Consider the following 14,228-nt stretch of genomic DNA (forward strand, 5'->3'; position numbering starts at 1 on the left):
CAAATTCTACATAAGTATATTTTAGAATATACAGTATCTCACCTGTTAGTTCTGTTAATCAACTGCACACTCTGGGTAGCCAAATTCAAGCCTATTACAAGAGAACAGAAATTAGGATTCTTTGTGTAACAATTTCTCTCATAAATTAATGTTAGAAGGTTTAACATACGGACTAGCATCCAGTGAGTGTTGTTTATAAATGATAACACTGGTGGAGATTGAATGACATTTGAGTCATTATTGGAATGTTGGGATGTCAACTATGAACTGTAATGAGATCTGATGTGAACACAGTGTTTAAAATGGATGTGATGTTGTTTTAGCAGTGCTCTGAAATATAATGTCATGTATCTCTTTAGGACAAACAAATGATCTTTGCAACCATCTCTTTAAAATAAAATGATACTATGTATATAGGATCCAGTTCATAGGGGAAGTGACCATGTATCCAAGAGCTTTGGAACACATGCTACTTCTTAGACATTCAAACGGATAGTTTTAACAACGACCTGGAACCCTTTACTTAGTTACAATGCAGAAAATACTCTACACAATGAATAAGAGCATCTTTGTTTACCTAAACAAATAAAATAAATATAATTATCTTACCTCTGACAGCCATTATTGAGTCGAAGGACAAATGAAAAAAAAAAATAAGGTTAATAGTAATGGTTTTCATAGTGATAGTTTTGACACCAGCACCCAGTACAGCCTGCAAATAGGGTTCTCAGAGTGAGATATCTAGTCAAAGACAGCTCCGTTTTATTGTTTGACTTCAACATCTCAAGCCTATTTAAATAGATAAGTAGGAAAATGTATGAGTTAGCACCACAGTCTCTCTTATGTTTGAATAAGATTATGTAGGCCTGTACAGAAAACCTATAAGAGGATAACACAACACTTGGTTTTACATTCACTTTGAAAAACTTGGTTCCCTACATTTACATTTACATTTATGCATTTAGCAGACGCTTTTATCCAAAGCGACTTCCAAGAGAGAGCTTTACAAAAGAGCATAGGAGCTTTACAAAAGAGCATAGGTCTACAAAAGAGCATTCCCTGTGTCCCAATTAGCAGTTATGCAGTTATGACGTCATGCCAGACACTTTTTTGGCAACCTGACACTTTTTGTCATGACAGCGCCCCTAAAATGACGCCCTTGCAACAATCTAAATACAACGTCAGAAAGTTGGGATGTTGTATGTTTTGGTGCAGTGTGCACGCACCTTTAAACAGGGTCGGATTTATTGTGGCAACAGGCCATGGCAACGCCACGACAAGTCCTTGGCAACATGGATCGCAATGCATTTAGTATGTGAAGGAATGCCCAGTCTTGAGAATTTCCTGTTTGCATAAGTTCCGAGAATGTCTCATTAGTAACATATTTAAAGTACTACCGAGTAAGATGCACTTTTAATTATGGGATGTGGTAGTTCAAAAATAACCTTGGTTCAGCCGGTGTTGTCCAGCCCTGACTCTAATGAGGTAAGCTTGTTTCAACAATACACTTTATAGTGTTAGACCCATTTCGGGGTGTCAAATCATTTCTAATTTTTACAGTTTTTTACAATGTTTGTATTTTTTTATCTGAGATAAGAAATCATCCAAAGCTAAATAATAAAAATGTAGTTAGCATATGTTACAAAATTGGAAATGATAAACATGAAAATCCTTTTGGCGTTACCATTTATGCAGGAGGACACAGGCAAACAGTGTGTAGGTGTGGATCGGGGTGACTCCGCAGTGTCAAAGTTCACCACTGACAGTGGGGTGGGCCTGGACTCTGGAGAGGCCCCCACACTACCAGGAGCCGTACACAGGAAACTACCGCCACTTGCAGGTAGGTGTAGGCGTAAGTTCCTGTCTTTGACTTTGCTGGGTGATTCACCGTGTGCAGGGTGTGAGTCAAAGCCCTCCCTCCCCGACCTCTCCCAGGCTCCAGCCCAGGGCTGCCCCAGGAGACCCAGAGGCCCAGGTCCAGTGACATCATGGAGCAGCTGCTCAGTCAGGGCATCATCCCAGCCCACCCCAAAGACAGGGCCTACAAGACCGGAGAGGCCTACAACATCATGGTGTGTCCAAGGACTTTTTTTGAAAATCAAAGCCCATTTAACCCTTGTACTGCCATTATTCCAACACCCCGTCAGGTGGTTCATTTAAATCCCCTGCCAATGACATCTTTGCCAAATGCAAGATGTCATTTATTGAAGCAGTTAAGTTGTTCATTCAGCTACAGTACAGGACACACTATATATAGCTCATCAGCCTGCTTATCAAAAGATAACAACAGCCATTGCTAAGCTGGACGTGGCGTAACTGTTGAGCACGGCATGATTCAATGGTTTCTATGAGGGGTAAAAACATGCTCCGTGGTTCAATTCTTTTTTCATCCACACATAATTCACTAGATGATTAATAAACCCATTTTATGAAAGGAGAGATGTTTGGGTTTGATTTGAACACAATTTTTTTTTGAAATGATAAAACATCTTGTGGCAGTTCTAATGTCAATCTCACATGAACATAAATTTTCATTTATGGTGTGTGTGTGTCCTGTTAGTTGGACAAGCCAGAAATGCCCAGGACAAGCCCCCCATCTCGACTGGAGTCTCTGAAGATAAGAAAGGACCAGATGGGGACCTCCAGGGAGGAGATGGAGGAGAAGATGAGACAGGTAGAGGAGAGACGCAAGGTCAGATTCTGGAGATGTCATTTACGGCATTATGTCGAATGAACTGATTGTGAAGCCAGTCTCTTTCCTCACCCTATCCTTCTTTCTCTCTCAATCAGCGTTGTTGTCGTTTCTCTCTCAGCTCAAGGAGGAGGAGCTAAGGCTTCGTCTGAGGTCCAAGTCTGCCCGCGTGCGTGGACTGGCCTCTGCAGAGCTGGGGGGAGAGACTGGGCTCACCCCTGTGGAGACCCTGCAGAACCGCCTCCCTGACACGCTCCCCGGCTCTGGAGACCCTGAAGACCTCCAGGACCCACTGCTGCACGCCCACACTGAGGCTGGAGAGGGCAGTAGGGAGGCAGGAGGAGGACAAGGAGACAAGGTCTCAGAAGGTGCCAGGATTGGAGACCTTCTCACAGCCTCTCTGCAGATGGAGAGCGACTTCACGTTCCAGCAGACTGAACAGGCTGAACAAGACCTATTCTAGCCACACGAGGGCTGTTAATGACTGAGGGGATAGGGTAAGAGCCTGGAAGGAGAGGATTGATTGGGGGTTGGAGGGTGGGCTTGGGGGTGGTATCATTGCCATTACCCCAATGTAGAAACTTCACCCTCCCACCCTGGCTTCCCTAGAGTAGAAAGTGTGCTTCAGTTATGAGTTTGTATACAGGCGAAAGAAGAATAATGGCCTCTGCTTGTGTTCTTAAATGCATAAATGCAGATTAAGAGTAAGTGTGTGGGTCCATAAAATTATTTTCAGACTACATTTCCTTGGGATTGAATGGGATGGGATCTGGTAGAAATATGAATATACATTTTGCATTTTTAAAATAAGATTGTATCATAGTCGGTGAATAGTTCTTGCCAAAATACCAAATCAAAATAAACTTAATTACGTATATAACCATTATAGAATTTTGTGCATTTATTCAATTGTAATATCACTGTTTTTTTTACTTGTTGTGGTTGGTAGATGGCTGTATGTACTTTGACACAAGGTGGCACTGTATCCATGAATAGAAGTTGCAGTTGAGCTCAGCAATTGCCTCCATTTACCTTTTATTCATTTATTAGAGTCTTTTATCCAAAGCTACATACAAATAGCACATAGTACAGTAGAAAATCAAGGATCAGAAGCGAATAGTTCTAATAGTATTCCAGTGGTCAAACTCAAGGAACTGTCTGTATTTACTACACACAACACAACCACATCTCAGCTACCAGACAGGGTAAATAATAATAATATCTGAACTATTGTGCAATAATAATATTTCAAAACTGTTTATAGTAGCCTACAACGCAAAATAAATCAATCTATCAATGTGCAACTTTAAACAATTCCTTGGGTGCATTCGCTTTTCAGTCTGAAGTTGTGATGGGCATGGGTCTTATATAAAAGAGTCCAAAAGGTTGTTAGCCTATTATTTAAGGTGTCTGCTGTGTAAGAATATGCTATCCTACTTGCGTCTGTTCATTCAAGAAGCAACAACGCGTTTTCGATTTAAAACGGGAGGTTTCCGGCTGGGAAAATATACGCAAACACTACCTTTATCCAATATTGATAGCCTTTTAGTCTACAACGTTATCTTTTATGTTGAAGACATCAGTCATATGCTGGGACCTAGACAAAGATTGTGGATTTTGAAGGGGATAACGTGACATCAACATAATAGCACCAGGTAAGGTAATTCTAATGAGTCAGCATGCACCACGCGAGGGGCCGCAACCTGATAGATTCCTCATTGTTTGGCAACTGAAACCCGATACGAGTCCTGTCACGACACTCCATTGAATGGGCATGTGTCTGCATGAATAAACTAGTGGCCGAACACGGCGATGACACTATCAGGTTGTGTCTACTGCTGGCCAAAAGAGTTGTCATTTTTGTGACCAGAGTCTTGTAGCAGTTCACACACCATCTCATTCCAATTCTGTGGAGAAGAACTGGCATCTGTGTCAGTCACAGTGAATTTGGTAACTCACCATATTATAAACAACGGGGTAGACTACACTGTTGATGTTGCACATTAACAGACCTAGAGGGGGAGCCGTGCTTGAATTATTTATGCCAGGTAGGTCTAGGAGGCTATCACTTTTCACAGGATGAAGTACAAGCAAACTAATTCTAGCTGTTCTTTAAAAATGCCGTGACAAACCCTAAAGCACACCTATACATACTCAATACAATCTGATATCAGACTGTCATATTACCCACTTTAATCATCAACGAAATTGTAGTTTCACCATATCATTATCCTCAACTGGTGTGCGCCATTGAGCGCCACGTTATTGAAAGCACTACCCAATTTCTTCTTATTGTTACTGTGGACAAAACACACCAGAATGTTCTTCGATGTAACTTAATCTCGTAATTGTTGGCTCGACCCCAACCAACACCTGTCCACATCTTTATCAGTGCGCTGCTAGCGGCCGTACTACAAGGCCGTAGTGGTCATAGTGCGCATCCCTTCTCTGGAGTGATTCATGTGCCAGATTGTCCACCTGCTGTGAGGTAATGTCTTGGGACTAAGACATAGATGACTATTGTTACCTGTACTAACTTTACGATTGGTCTCGGACTCGTTGATTGGCTTTGAAAACACCGTGTCTTGCGAAGGTGTATTTTAAACTTTCAGAGACTTTTGCATCTATAAACTTTGATTACCCATTTATAAATCTTACATCACTTATGTCTGTACACAAACTTTTTTTAATTATTATTTCTGCGCGCTTCACAGCTGTTTCCCAACTCGTGTAGCGGATTGGGATTGTGGGCGGGTTGAAATGCATGCGCTGCCGGTACCGCCCTAGTGATGGCAGTTGGGTGGAGTTTAGGACAGGGCTTTTAGGAATGGCTCTGAAACACATTTAGTTAGACACGACAGTTAAGAAGAAGAGCTGAAAACACCTGATGATCCTGGACAATCCGCTCCATTTCCACTTCTAGTGTCGGAAGATAACCTACCTCGAATCATAATTTTTGTAGAGTGCTGTTTCCCTTTTTTTACTCTGAAGACTCTGTTTTAAGTTAAATATTTCATCCTGCTCTTTATAGTACTAATTATAAGTGATCAACTGATCAGGACATATTGCACTATATTTGTATTTTTATTTATTCTATTTTGCACTAAAGTTTTGGTGAAGATGCATACCACGCAAAAGGACACGACCTATACGAAGATATTTGTCGGGGGTCTTCCCTATCACACCACTGATTCCAGTCTCAGGAAATATTTTGAAGTTTTCGGTGAGATCGAAGAGGCTGTAGTGATTACGGATAGACAGACCGGAAAGTCCAGGGGGTATGGATTCGTAAGTGTCAATAGTCAATAGTTTATTTCATAACCACTTTTTATGACACAGCTCTAATATGCAGTAGCCTACAGTCTACTATGAATTCCATGTTCAATCCCATGTTCTCGTTGATGTTGATTTTTTGTTTTCCATGTTTCATATTGTATTTGTCTTGCAGGCCCACTAAAATGTATGCAATGTATTTAGTTTATTAAGGCTTGATCTTGAAAAAGTATTGAACTCACCGTTACTTTGATGCGCCCACTCAGGTATGGTATTAGGTCTATTAATTCACAGTTTAGGCAGCACAAACGCCATAGTATTCAGTAAAAATGAAACTGTCAAAACATATTTGAAGTTCTGGTATTTCCTAATGTCTTAATGTTATCAAAACTGCATATTGAGGTCCAACGCTTTGATATCAGGGGTCAATATAAAGGGGTCAATATAGGCTTTTTAAAATCGGATTGTTTTTCGTGTCGTGGGTACATATATTACAGTAACTATATGAAATAGTTCAGGATGTGTCAGGATGCCACTACTTGCTGCTGATTGTTTGTACACACATTTCATGATCCTGTTCATGTATGCTGGTCCCACCAACACACACATTTGATCTCTTGTTCTTTCTCTCTTGCTCACTCACACACACACACACACACACACACACTCACGCGCGCACACACACACGCACACACACACAGTCCTCCTCTCACTAATGCGCCTCTTCCCTTTGTGTGTCCACAAAGGTGACAATGTCAGACCGCTCAGCAGCAGACAGGGCTTGTAAGGACCCTAACCCCATCATCGACGGCAGGAAGGCCAATGTTAACCTAGCCTACTTGGGTGCCAAGCCACGTGTCATGCAGCCAGGTGAGATAACAGGCCACCAAGCAGTCCCATTTACATTTGCACTGGCTGCCCTTTACATGGAACTGCATGTCGTTTTCACTAAGCCTACAGAGAAGCATAACTACATTAGATTGAATGTCAATACCTAACATTACACATTCTATATATGTGTCCAAAATGATGTCAAGAGAGTTTATCTCCAAATGATGGCTGATGAATCAGTGTCCTCCTTATGATTTATCCAGGGTTTACCTTTGGTGTTCCCCAAATTCACCCAGCATTCATCCAAAGGCCTTATGGGTAAGTAGGGATGTACTATTTCAGATGGTCTAATGATGATGGTAATGAAGAAGAGGATTAGTATGGCAAGAGTGTCAGTTAGCTACCAAATCTGTTAACTAAGTGAACTACTAAACTGCAAAGCCAATGTCCCTCCTTGTACTTCCATGTAGTTTGATATGTATTTATTATTCTATGAATATCAATCTTGTGTATCTGATTGTTTTGTAATTACTCCTATTTCTCTCCATGCATAGATGATGGATGATAATTTTAAATTGAAAAGCAGTAATGCTTCTATCACTCACCGCAAAGTTGACCCGAAATGTCAATTTAAGGTTTGTGTGTTTGTGTGTGTGCCAGTTTGTGTCCATGCATGTATGGAAGAGTGTGTGTGTGCTGTTTGTGCACTGTGTATGTGTGTGTGAGTATGTTTATGTGTGTGTGTGTGTGTGTGTGTGTGTGTGTGTGTGTGTGTGTGTGTGTGTGTGTGTGTGTGTGTGGGTGTGTTTATACTCTTAAGTGGGCAATGATGGAAAGTTCCATCCTGACTCAATATTATCTATCTTTCTCTGGCTCGACAGGAGGAATCTGGGTTAAGATAACTGCTGGTTTGAGGAATAGTTCAGATAAAGGAATTACCAGTAAACTCAAACACACACAAACACGCTCAAATGGTGATTATAGATGCATGTATGTTGGTCATTTATTTTGGTTTTGACATTTATGATAATACCTTGTGTGTACCTTGTAGTATAGCTTTGTGTGCTGTTTCACTGTCATGAAGTGGTGTTGAGATCTAAACCGTGTGTTTCCTATTTAAAAAAAAAAAAAAACACTGGGTTGATGATTTTTGAGGTGTTGTTTTCTGTTTTTGTGGAAGTGTCAACTTTGCCAGGGGGTGCAAAGTTTATTTTCACGCTTTTGTGCTGTAGCTTGTGGTTGGTTTACCTCTCTTTGGTTTAACAGGATGGTTTTTATGTTGCTGTTTTTTGTTGCTGGAGTGATTGACAGTTTTCTGTGTGACTTGACCCCCCCCCCCCACACACACACACACACACACACACACACACACACACACACACACACCCCTTCAACTCACTGCTTGCCTGCATCTTTTCAAACACTGGTGGAAGTTATTCTGTCAACCATCCTAGCTCCAGCTTACCATTTAAGGGCTGTTCTCTCTCTCCTCATCTCTTCTTTACCTCTCCTTGTCTCTCTGTCCCTCACACTTATTGCTATTCCTCATAGCATAACATCATTTAGAGTTATATTGTCACTCTTTCTATTTCTCTCTCTCTTTCTCTCACTCTTATTTTCCTACTCTTTCAGTCGCACTCTCCATTTTCCTGCTTTATCCCTATATGGAATACCACTGCTAGATCCCAATGGAGTTGATCATGTCTCTCAAGAGAATGTCCACTCCAACTCTACAGAACAGATTGTCCTAGAGATACTAGACTGAAATAGTCTAGAAGACCATACATGTTGTACAACAGGTCTTATGAAGACAAGTAGTGGTACAAAGTTGAAGTTGTGAGTGCATGTCTGTATGTATGTGTGTGTAGTTACAAGTGTGATTACTTGTGTGGGTGTGTGTGTGAAAAGGACGCACCAGCGCATATGTATGATGTCAGTACGAAATATGGATGCGCACTTATGTGACCGTGTAGATGCTGTTTTGTGCGTGGCTGTTTATGTGTAGCGCAATGCAGGGCCCCAAAGTCTCCGCTGTGACACAAACACATGTCTGGATGCCACGGCCACTCTGAACAAGCTTTCGTCACATGGGCGCACGGCGGTGTTAAGGAAAACAAGCTTCTCCATTGTGTCGCACAAAGCCCAGAGTGCTGACACTGCAGTTGCGTGAAGCCGGCACACAAAATAGGGAGGGGGGGGGCTCTCTTTCTGTCTCTCTCGCTTTCTGTCTCTGTTTCTCTCTATCCCTCTGTCTGTCATACAGGAATGGGGACCTTAAAAACACCAGTGCAGAAGGCCCCCAGGGCATTTAAAGGGCCACATACACGATACAATACAAATCCATACACAGACACTGTACAGTATACGACAGACACAGTAGCGCACAGTACAGTACACACCTACACATGGACACGGTACGATACACTTTAGACCCACACATACAGTACATTACCATATAGTGCAGTACAGATCCATATGTAGACACAGTACAGCGTAGTACAGTATAGAGCCATACATAAAACACAGTACAGTATAGTACAGTATCAGGGCATATACACTAGCCTATAGACCCATACATAGACACTGATGTGGTCATCGCAGAGAACCTTAACCTCCACCTATGCTAGCTGTGGTGTTATTGAACATTGAGCTATGGAAGTGTATTACTAACCATAGAGGACCATTCCACTGGCTGGCTGGCTGGCTGTTCTTCTGATTGTTTTACAAATCAGGGAATGAAAGGTGTGTTGTACAAACATCCCCCCATTCCTGAACATACACACACTCATGTCACCCCTCTGGCATGTGATTGGAGGCCTTTATTTAGCCTTGAACTTTAACGAGCCAGCCAAAGCCACAGCTATCCAGCAGACAGGGACAGAAGGAATTCATGTTTGGTATTTATCTGTTATTTCAACAGTTGCATTTAGAATGTGTACTATCCAGTATGGTGGATGAGAGAAAGAACAGAACTCCTGGTATCCTTGCAAACAGTTAAACGTGTGTGTATGTGTATGTTGGTTTCAACACGTGGAAAGAAGTGTAGGGTATACATGATTGGGATGATGGAGAAATGTTGTGGATTGGATTTCCTTCCAGCTGACTTCTAGTGGATGCATTTGTGTTGAGGATTACAGGCTAATCAGACTGCAGACCACTGTGTGTCAGCCAGAACCTCTACAATGGAGTATGTGAATATGTTTTAATGCAGCACTAGGTCTTCAGCAGTGTATTGGACTGGCTTGTGTGACGTGTGTGTGTGTGGTGTGTATGTGTGTGTGTGTGTGTTGCTTCGTGGAGGTCGCTGTGTTTTGTTGCCACTGGGCTGCACAGGTGTGTGTGTGTGTAATTTATTTTGTGTCTTAGCTAGCATCAGTGTGTGTGTTACACTAAGCTGAGACTGCAGTATGTATGACCTTTGACCTAAGTGAGAATTAACCTAGGTCCCCCCTCCTCTCTTGATGTTTTGTTGAGTGAGAGTGCTTTGTTGTTCTTGGTCCATGTGGACTTTGTTGACATTGTTTTCCTTTAAAACCTGCTTTTCCCCCTGTTTCTTTGGCCTCAGTCTTTTGATGAGATGTGACATGATTGGCTAATGGAGTGTTGATAGTCGGGTTGCCACCATAGATCCTTTCTTGCATCTCTAACCCCCCCATTCCTCCCTCCAATCCAGACTTTAAATCTGAAGGGCTGTACCTGCTGTTTCCTGCAATACCAATGTTTCTCAAACTTTCTTTTCAATTAAAACTAATCTTGTGTCAGTATTTGGTTAATTTAACTGTCAGACTGTGAACACACCAACCAACCCATATCTCACACTCGCACGATCAATTTGTCGGTGCCTGTGTATCAGTCAAATGTAAGCTTCTTCTCCAACTGTATTTAAATCCCCCCACACCCTTTCCTAATGTCCATGAGAAGTTGTCCCCCGTCCACAGAATGATGAGAGTTTTTAACTCCTCCCATGTCATGGCTCCATCATGTGACTGAGACTCAATCATGCCTTCCCGAGTTGGTCCATTTCTATGTTGTGTGTGACGAGGGGGTCGGGCATAGGGCTTGGTCTGTATTGAGGGGGGAGGTGTGGGGGGGGGGGGTGATGTAGAATATGTTCATTGTCCCTGACTGCTTATTTAATCAAAATTGAGCCGAGCCTGCCCCCCAAAGCTTTTTGTCTCAGCACAGAAGGGGAAACGGCCAGCAGTGTCCCTTTTTGAAAACTGTCCAGCTGTCAAAGTGGCAGTGACATTTTCACAATGCCCCCCCCCCTCCCAGCTCATCTCCTCATCACCCCAGGCCACTGCAGACCCCTCTCCCCCCGTTTACCTTTAACCCTGCTGAGTACACATACACACAGAACCACACACACACCCTTTGAATAGGGGGCATGGTACCAGAGCCAAAGCCACATGTGAACAAGAACAGACCAATCTCCACCTCCTTCCTCTTTTTTTCTCTCTCTCTTTCTCCCTGCCCTCCCTCTCCTTCCCTTTCTCTCTCTTTCTCTCACATGAAACCTGTCACTCTCTTTCTATCATCTAAGACATGTACCCAAACTCAATATAAATATAACTACACAACTGTATCAGAGAAGTGGAGTAATTTAATAGAAGCACCTTGAACACTACCCTAACCATATTGACGGTTAGATAGAAGAACAATAGAGATGTCTATTTTGGCAACCGTCTGAATCTCTAATAACTACTAGCAGGAATTTCCTTGATGTTCATGGACTGGATTGGACTGGGGGGACGCTTGGCCGCAGTGTGGTTTAGTTTGAGTTTGGGGGACTGGTTGAAGTTGGGTTTGATTCAGGAGGGCTGGTTGGGGCTCTGCCATTAGGTTGGGATGTTTGCTGTCAGTGACTTGCACTGGTCTGGGCAGGCCTGTCTGACACTCTGTGTGTGTTTTTGTTTGTCCGTCAGGATTCCAGCTCACTACGTGTACCCCCAGGCGTTCATGCAGCCCAGTATGGTCATCCCACACGTGCAGCCCAGTGCTGCCACCTCCGCCGCTGCCACCTCGCCCTACATCGACTACACGGGCGCCGCCTACGCCCAGTACTCCGCCGCTGCCGCTAGCGCTGCCGCAGCCTACGAGCAGTATCCCTACGCCGCCTCCCCAGCGGCGGCAGGATACGTGGCAGCTGCCGGCTACGGCTATGCGGTCCAGCAGCCGCTTGCCACAGCCGCACCGGGGTCTGCTGCCGCTGCAGCCTTCGGCCAATATCAGCCCCAGCAGCTGCAAGCTGACCGCATGCAGTAGCAGCCACAGCAGTCATTGGACAGGAGGGGTGGAGGAGAGCCCCGCCCCCATCCCGGGATGATTGGCTATGAGGAAGAGCGTTGGAGGAAGAGGGATTGGCCGGAGGCGTGGGCGGGTCAGTGAGTTGCTACGAGGATGGTGATGATGTCGATGATGGTGGTGATGGTGGTGAGGGTGAGGTGGGAACTTCATACAGTAGCTTTCCAACTTGCTGTGCTTAAACCCCCAAAATAAGAGAAAACTCAGAGCAAGTAAGAAAGGTGATTGATTATCGTTATTATTACTATTATCATTTTTACTATTATTATTATTGTAGTAAAGTATTTATTTATATAGGAGAAATGCAAGGACTAATCTCTGTGGTTGGTATAGGTGTTAATTAAGGCCTTATTCAGTCCCATTGCTGTCTAAAACATAGGAGATTATTCTCTTTGAGGGAATTTAGGGGCATCTCTAAAGTCTACTTTTGGTTCGGAAGTCCTCATAATCTGTATTTATAATGACATTTTGGGGGCCATGTTGTAATCTTGTCATTTCAAATGCATTTGAAGTTGAACTTTTTTTCTGAGAATCAGGGAAATGGAGCTGTTTCCAGCATGTTAGCTGGAAACATGTCAAGCTCTGCTTGACCAGGATCTAGCTGTGGAGAAGAGTGAAAGAGTCATGGCTCATGTTGCTCATGTTTAAAAATGACCTTCTTAATCTTCCTCATGCTGAATGTTGCTTTTTTACTCTGTATCTCGACCTCTTGACCTATGCAATACAAATAAATAACCAGGACGCAAAAGCTGCAGGAAAATAAATAAATAGAAACTGTCATCATGGATTTCACAGCTGGGCATGGTGAACCATCGGAGGCACAAAGAGGGAGGGGAAAATGCTTCTGACAATGAGAAACACCAAATCAGTACATTTTTGTAAACACACGCACAGGCACACACAGGAACACACAGGCACACACAGGAACACACAGGCACACACAGGCACACACAGTTGCGTACATAGCAGTCAGATACAAAGGCCCTAGTGGTGTTTCTGTCTGGCTTTGTGCTATGGAATGGAGTCAGAGTGAAAGAGAGAAAACAGGGGGAGAGCAGCTGCTAATGGGGGCGGTAGGGAGGCAGGGGTGGTGTGGAGGGGGGGGGGGGGGATGCAGAAGGGACAGTCAGGCCAGTACCACTCTGACAGATCACTCTGGAAAGAACGCATCACTTGTGCTCATTTGTTGAGCTGTCACATTTTAATCCCTGGGCCCATTTGGAAAGCGGGCCCCCACTCTCTCTCTCTCTCTCTCTCTCTCTCTCCCCATCAGCCCTCCCTCTCTGGTTCTGTCCCTGTCAGCATTTCCAGCTCTGTCCTGTCTGTTGCTAGAGCCTAACTAGCTGTGCTTAGGCTGGGTCACACACAGACCGCTCTCTTAGTCCTACCACACCCACCTAAACCTTTACAACTGGCCTGCCCCGTGTGTGTAGAAAGGTGTGGGGATGGCAGCAGAGATGGGACGGCTTTCAGGCTCCTCACACACCAGTATGTGGCTTCTTCTTGTGCCTTACGTTTGTACTGCAATTTAAGAGGAGGAAAAAAAGAAATCTAGTATTTAAGATATTTATTTTGAGAGTTGACTATGTTGCGCTCTAAGTAACGAAACTTAGTGGCGGCACTGTATTAATATTATGTACTCATCTCAAGGCATATAAGTTATTGAGTAGATTTAGTTGTATTACTATTAACATACTCAACCAAAATGTTAATGTAGAATTTATTTAAGAAACAATTCCTGTATGTCCACTGTACACTGTATTCTGTTATTGCCTTTTTGAATCTTTAGGCCATGATGTCATCACTGGCTAGTTTGATGCCTTTTGTATGAAACTTTATTTAAATGCAGGCCAATTTGCGTGCAGATTGTACTCTGCATATTCTGTTGAAAAGACAAAACAGACGTAAAATACTGTCAAAAAACAAAAATGCTGCTTTATACATTAGAATGTAAAGTCATTGTCAAGGTTTCAATAGCTGTGCTTATTTTGCTCTTAATATTTATCAGATATTTTATATCAGCTATCAGATATCAGCTATTTTACACTGTTGGGAATTTTTATACTTGAACTATTTCTTACAAGGGAAAATATGAAAATAAATGACAAAAAAACTTTATAATGAAGCT

General features: G+C 43.0%; 2 protein-coding genes across 2 annotated transcripts; both read left to right on the forward strand.

The window, feature by feature from the left end:
• The first annotated feature begins 1,294 nt into the window (after nt 1-1,294).
• Nucleotides 1,295-3,155, forward strand: stmnd1 (stathmin domain containing 1). The gene is made up of 5 exons (XM_062446049.1): nt 1,295-1,485; nt 1,696-1,840; nt 1,936-2,072; nt 2,561-2,692; nt 2,814-3,155. The coding sequence occupies exons 1-5, from the start codon at nt 1,420-1,422 to the stop codon at nt 3,153-3,155; spliced, it is 822 nt and encodes a 273-aa protein (XP_062302033.1). The 5' UTR covers nt 1,295-1,419.
• Nucleotides 3,156-5,517: 2,362 nt separating this feature from the next.
• On the forward strand, nt 5,518-13,014 carry rbm24a (RNA binding motif protein 24a). The gene is made up of 4 exons (XM_062445843.1): nt 5,518-5,980; nt 6,712-6,835; nt 7,060-7,114; nt 11,722-13,014. Exons 1-4 carry the CDS (start codon nt 5,813-5,815, stop codon nt 12,059-12,061), a joined length of 687 nt encoding a protein of 228 aa, XP_062301827.1. The 5' UTR covers nt 5,518-5,812; the 3' UTR covers nt 12,062-13,014.
• The last annotated feature ends 1,214 nt before the right edge of the window (nt 13,015-14,228 follow it).

Source organism: Osmerus eperlanus, chromosome 20, assembly GCF_963692335.1.
Source record: "Osmerus eperlanus chromosome 20, fOsmEpe2.1, whole genome shotgun sequence".
NCBI classification, from domain to species: domain Eukaryota; kingdom Metazoa; phylum Chordata; class Actinopteri; order Osmeriformes; family Osmeridae; genus Osmerus; species Osmerus eperlanus.

Bases quoted from the DNA above. Each gene is read 5' to 3' on its own strand.
- stmnd1 (XM_062446049.1), top strand. From the start codon at position 1,420: ATGGGATGTGGTAGTTCAAAAATAACCTTGGTTCAGCCGGTGTTGTCC. The intron at 2,073-2,560 runs GTGTGTCCAAGG...GTGTCCTGTTAG, and splicing joins GAGAGGCCTACAACATCATG to TTGGACAAGCCAGAAATGCC. The intron at 2,693-2,813 runs GTCAGATTCTGG...TTTCTCTCTCAG, and splicing joins AGGTAGAGGAGAGACGCAAG to CTCAAGGAGGAGGAGCTAAG.
- rbm24a (XM_062445843.1), top strand. From the start codon at position 5,813: ATGCATACCACGCAAAAGGACACGACCTATACGAAGATATTTGTCGGG. The intron at 5,981-6,711 runs GTAAGTGTCAAT...GTGTCCACAAAG, and splicing joins AGTCCAGGGGGTATGGATTC to GTGACAATGTCAGACCGCTC. The intron at 7,115-11,721 runs GTAAGTAGGGAT...TTTGTCCGTCAG, and splicing joins TTCATCCAAAGGCCTTATGG to GATTCCAGCTCACTACGTGT.